Source organism: Suricata suricatta, chromosome 10 (assembly GCF_006229205.1).
Source record: "Suricata suricatta isolate VVHF042 chromosome 10, meerkat_22Aug2017_6uvM2_HiC, whole genome shotgun sequence".
Classification (NCBI taxonomy): Eukaryota; Metazoa; Chordata; class Mammalia; order Carnivora; family Herpestidae; genus Suricata; species Suricata suricatta.
Window position 1 is genome coordinate 127,076,491 of NC_043709.1, and position 6,000 is coordinate 127,082,490.

General features: G+C 45.4%; 1 protein-coding gene across 4 annotated transcripts in view; it reads left to right on the top strand.

Annotated features, from left to right (window-relative positions):
• UPF2 (UPF2 regulator of nonsense mediated mRNA decay) overlaps positions 1-3,377 on the top strand; it is a 118,360-nt gene extending 114,983 nt beyond the window's left edge. For all 4 annotated transcript variants that reach the window (XM_029953308.1, XM_029953307.1, XM_029953310.1 and 1 more), the window contains exon 22: positions 2,088-3,377. In XM_029953308.1, coding sequence (XP_029809168.1) covers positions 2,088-2,097 — 10 coding nt within the window. In that variant the 3' untranslated portion in view covers positions 2,098-3,377. The remainder of the gene's footprint in view (positions 1-2,087) is intronic.
• The last annotated feature ends 2,623 nt before the right edge of the window (positions 3,378-6,000 follow it).

The window sequence follows — 6,000 nt, forward strand, 5'->3', positions numbered from 1 at the left end:
GGAACGGGGAGGAGAAGCGTCAGTTCTGAGGGACCGGTTCCAGTGTGACCTTTAACTTCGCGACTGTTATTTTAAAAGTTAGTCATTGACATTGTCCGTGTTATATGGCAAATAAGGGGAAATTCATATGGAAACCGGTTGTTAAAGTTTTTCTTACCCATGGATTTTGATAGGTTCCCAGATATGAAATATAATGATTTAAAGTTTTTCTAATTTTAAGGGGTCCTTAAAACTGGCTGCCAATGGATATAGTGGCCATTCTCACTGGGCAGTGATGCTCTAATAAAGTACAGGCCTTTGCTTATAATGCATTAAAATGGCAATATCTCTCTCAGTAAAACAATTAACCAGTGCAGAACAAGGTTGTTTTCCACTTTGCTGGTACTGATAAAACTGAAACTTCAGATCGCTGGCAAGTGTTAGTGCTGATAGGGTTGATATGCTGAAATTCATATGAATCAAACCAGTGTGCCTTAAACTTTGTTTTTTTATTTTTGTGATTTTAAAGTTCTTAGTTATTTAGGTAATCTCTACACCCCATGTGGGGCTCGAACTCACAAGCCTGAGATCAGGAGTTACATGCTCCTCTGACTAAGTCAGACAGGTGCTCCTTTAAACTGTAAAATATGTATTTTAATCATTGTGACTCTTACTAAATTGCTGATTCCAACTTGTTTCTAACAGCATCTGCCAGGTGGTGTCAGAGCTGCTGGAATGCAGGTCACTCTCTGGGGAGCAAGTGTCAGTTGTAACCCACCTTAAGGAGATGGGCCTTTCTTGTTAGATATTTTCTTTATGTCCTTTTTATAAAGTTAAGTAATACTTTTGTTGTAGAGTAGGGTCCCTGGTAGAACAGCACGTAAGCCAAAGCATATATTTTAAGCACTTTCTGAACTCTTAAATTTTTAAATCTCTCAGAACGATTGTTTGCCTATAGACCAGTCAAATGACATTCTGTACTATATACAGGGATATATTTATCTTATCAAAGACTGGACTTTTTTTCCTATCATTTACTGTATTTATTTAAAATACTCCATTTTAAAGGTGCCTGGGTGGCTCAGTCTGGCTCGTCATTTGGGTCATAATCTTGTGATTTGTGGGTTCTACTCTGCACTGGGCTCTGTGCTGACAGTGTGGAGCCTGCTTGGGATTCTCTTTCTCCCTCCCTCGCTCTTGCTGTTGTAATTTGCCTTGTGAGATGCAAACTGTGTGTGACTGCTAGCGCTGCCGTGAGAAGTGCCACCCCTGGGTGACTGTAGTGACAGAACTAATGTCTCGGTCTGGAGACGTCTGGAAGGCTGCTCCCCCCTGAGGGCTGGGAGGGAGAGGCCATCCGGGGCCCTCTGTCAGCTCCCTGTCGAGCAAGAGGGTCTTCGCAGCCCTTGGCCTCCTTTTGTTGCTCCAGCCCCTCTGTCTTCACCTGGCATCCCCCCTGTCCATGTGTGTGCGCGCCCAGTTCCCCTTCTTAGGACACAGACTGGGTCAGGGCCTGTCCTACTCCAGTGCGGCCTCTCATTCCATCTGCTCTGACCGTTTCCAAACAAGGTTGTATCCTGAGATACTGGCGGCGGACTTCAACATGTGACTTGTGGGGAGACCCGGTTCAACCAGTGTACAAACGCTAAACACTCAGCCTCTTAGAAAGTAGTTACAGGAACGATTCTGGGACCACCCATCCTATCACCATCAGCACTGCTCTTTGTAGTGCCTGCCCCTCTGTTCCTGTTGTTTCTTAGTCCAGTAGGAGTTTGTGTGGTTTGTTTTTTTTTTTTTTTTGAGTTTCATTTATTGTGAGAGAGAGTGGTGAGCACGAGCAAGAGGGAGGGCAAAGAGAGAATCCCAAGCAGTCTCCGTGCTCAGCGAAGAGCCCGATGCCAGGCTCAGTTTCACGGCCTGAGCCAAAATCGAGTCTGTCACTCAACCGACTGAGCCACCCAGGCGCCCCTTGTATGCTATTTAAGAAGCACCAATTTGCCTGAGAGACCGCAGCAAACAGCAGTCGGTGGTTTTTAGGGCACCTTTTCTTGCCGCAAGTTTGCCCTCGGTACTAGTTCTCTTTAACGTTGCCCTGTTTGTGCCTCCAGGAGACGTTGACCCAGCAGCACGTGTCATTTCATTAGGTCCTGTATCTGATGTTGTGGATAGTGGAGTCCTCCAGCAATTGAATGAGAGCAGTGGACACATCTCAGCATGTCGGTCTAGAGAGTTGCGAATCTAAACCTGGGACAGGCTGGGGCCGCGAGGCGGGAACAGCAGCCTCTGCCAACACCGGAACAAGCCGACGCTTCCAGATAAGGCGGAAAGGCCTTTTGTAATGGAAATCACGTGAGGGTTAATCTTCTCTTGAGGATGGCAGTCAAGACATGAGATGGTTAACTTGACTCCTGAGCAGCTACACCACGAAGAGCGGCAGTGCGATGACTGAGCCAGAGAAGAAACGGTTGTGATGGTGATGGTATGGGGGAAATGAACCTGAGTTTTAAATTTGATTTGAGTTACAGTGTCTCTGAATTGAACATCCCATGTTGGAAGAAGATACATTTGGGGGCTCCAGGACTACAGTAGAAAAGCATAGAGCAAGCAGTAAAATCTTCTAGTAAACCTTACATGCAGGACAACAAAATGATGAAAGATAGCCAAATACCAGATAATCCACCAGGAAGGCTTTTGTTTAGGAATTTGTTTCAAGAGGAACAAGGGATGAGGGGGAAAAATCAGTTTTATCCATCAGAGTCAGTAATACAAAATTGCCTGTTGGGGTAAAAGAGAAATGTGAAGACTTGTAGGACACAAAGAGCATGAGCTCAGATGGCGAGGGGGGTCTGACAGCAGCCCGAGAAGGGAGAGTTGAGCCCATTGTAAGTATCATTGACAACAACGTGCCGGCCAGCATGTCGCAGAACATGGACGAAGGACAACACGAAGGGGATCAGAAGATTTTGTTGACCTTCATGGGTTTACAGCCTCTGTCTCTAAACAAAGTATGGAAACAGTAGAGCTTTTATTTTGCGTTCGTTTTTGTGTTTTTTGTTTTGTTTTGTTTTGTTCCCCCCACCCCCACTAAATAGAAATGAGGGTTCTTAGTCTGTTTCTGGCAATCTGTTAATTTATTAGGATAGTTGTCTTTCATTTGCTTTCCGATAGGCATAGTAAATTTAGTTAAAGAGCACATCTGTATGCTACAACTTGATTACATCTTTTTTCCTAGCTATTTTGCATTTTTTCTTTTACCATGTTTCAGTTTCTGCATGTAGAATAAAATAAGAAACAAAACTTGTAAAGTTGTAACATTTCACATGGAAATGCTGCCCGATCTTCACCAGCTTCAGAAATCTGACCTTTGCCGATGCTGCAATAAAGTGTTGTCATTTAGATTTGGCGTGGTCGCGCTTTATTTGGTATGGGTTTTGGAGATTTCTTAATGTGTAGATCCTCCGCGTCCCTTCTGGAACAGTTTCAGAGTCGCTTTCATTGGCCTGGCCGTGCAGCCTCCTGTGTTTGCGTGGTTTTCCTGGCTCCCTGCGTCAGCTCACGCGGGCCGGTACGACGGGGAGCCCGTGAATAGAAGCAAGCGTTTTTAGGACAGGCTTGAAGCTGGCTAGGGTGGAAAAGGTTGTGACACAGCCTGGCCCAGCGTGAGGCGGAGCTTATGACTTTCCCTGTGTGCGCAGCGGGATTGACAATTCTCTGAGCAACTCGGCGGGGAAGGAGGCCCGAGAACCATTGTTCTCAGTTTCTTTCCAGGTGTTCATTTCAAGGCTGCCTTAATCTAATCAAGGCACTTGATCTAGAGTGACTAAGGTCACTAGTAGGTGTGACGTGTGATTTGAGAACCATAAAGAAAGTGGACCACATAGGGTGGTGTGCAGCATCGGCGCTTGATTGGAACAAAAGTGGATTACTGGGGACCAAAAGATCAGTGATACATAAGGTAGGTTCTCTGTCAACCACCAGGAAGCTTGCTTGTATTCCAAATAAATAAGGGGAAAGCCTCCTGAATTTTGGGAAACATTCTGATTCTCATAACTTTGTCAGTCTTTTGGGCCTTTTCCCCTTATGATCCACCAAAGGTAGACAGATGTTAATGAATCAGATGTCAGACTTTGATCCTTTGATTCTCTTTTGGGGACTCATGAGCCAAAAAGCTCTGGGCAGCCTAAAGTTTCGTTCCAGGCGAGTCCCTGTACTTTTCCTGTGAGAGTCGCTCACACCTTCCGTGCTCTGGCTCCCCCCGTAGTCATTACAGACAGGAGCCATGTACACCCCATGGCCAGACAAGGAAGGGCATAGGTAGTATGCAGTAGCTCAAAGCGATGGAAAAGAGCAAGACCTGAAAACCAATAACCACGTATGCAAGACACAGAAACACTGAAGATGAGAGAGCGTGTTGTGGGCCCACGGCCGGCGGGGTAGTGGGGATCCTGGAGTGTGTGGAATGTCCGTGCTGGGCAGTCTACAGACGGTGAGTCTCCTGAAAAGTGAGGCGACTTCACGCCGTCCAGTGTGGTAAGGCCAGTCATTGGCGGCATCAGAACTTTTTGTCATCAGCAGAAACAACTGTCTTATAGGAAGGAAATGGACCCCGAGTGGTGAGGCCAGGAGCAAAGACAGGTAGGCCTCAGACCTCCTAATAACTGCCATCATAGTATGTAGTGTCTTCGTAATACCCATCATGGGAAACCTGACATTCCAAAAACAACACAACCTCTAAAAAAAAGGCAGGCATGAAGCGCCTTGCCTTCCTTTCTAAAATGGTTCTGAAGTTTTTTACGTTTGTGGATGACCTTCCAGCTATCCAGTGTGTTACATAATTTCAAATGGAACATACTTACTTTGAATTTGCTTAAGTTCACAGGAGACTGTAAGGATCCTAAGTTTGAAACCTGCACAAGAGTATTGTTTATTGCATTTAGACCTAACTAAATAGTCAGAATTCACGTGTATGTTTTCTTCTCCCTGGCTTTATTCTCTACCACTGTGGAGGTTGGGAAGCCAACGTCAAGGTGCCAGCACAGTCAGGGTCTGGCAAGGCATCTCTCTCTGGCTTGCAGCTGGTAGCCTTCTCAGTGTCCTCACGTGGCCTTTCTTCTGAGTACCCCCTGCCCCCACACCACGTGTGGTGCTCTTGTAAGAACACCACTCCTATCACATTAGGGCCCCAGCCTACGACCATATTAATCTTAGTAACCTTCTTAGAGGTCCCCTCCAAATAAGTCACACTTCACCCTGTAAATTTGGGGGAGGAGACCTGATTCAGTTCATAGCATTCATTGTGAACTTGGCTGCTGACATTTCCTGATTCATATCGGTAGCTACAGAGACGACCCGATGGACCCTGCAACCAAGTCTACGTACGCAGAGCTGCTGGCTCTGTTTGGCACAGGCATCTGACCTTGGGCCAGTGAGCTGCGGTCAGGGGCCGGTCCTGCGAAGTCACGGGTGGTCTAGCAGGGGCTTTTGGAATTACCTGGGGGAGGGCCAGTATCTACACTAAGTTTTCCAAAATTGGGGTTTCTCTCAGATTTTAAACGTGAGGTTTCCCACACAGCTGTAAGGTTATTAAAGACTCTAAATGTTTTACATATACAACCTCTCGTTAAAGCATCTCTGTTACTGTGTATACGGCTGCATGCAGGGATGACTGTCCAGCTCTCAGTCTGGGGCTTGTCCCTAGACTTGTTTTGCATGAAAACAAAGTGGGGGTGGGATCCATTTAAAACAAAATTTTAAGATACTTAGCATGCTGTAAATAAAATCACATTTTTGGCATTCTCATTTAAATATTTATTTTCTTTGGAAATCCAAAGGATATTCAGCCACCTTCTGTTATCTCCATAGATATGCTTCTTTCTAGAGGAATAATGTTACAAAATGTTTGATTATAACTCAAATGTTTGTTTCCTTGGAAGTGGTTCTAATTTTATAGTTTTTGAGAAAAGCACTTCAAGTTTTGTTGAGTGTGCATGTGTGTGTACTTGTGTTTTTATGTTCTTCTGG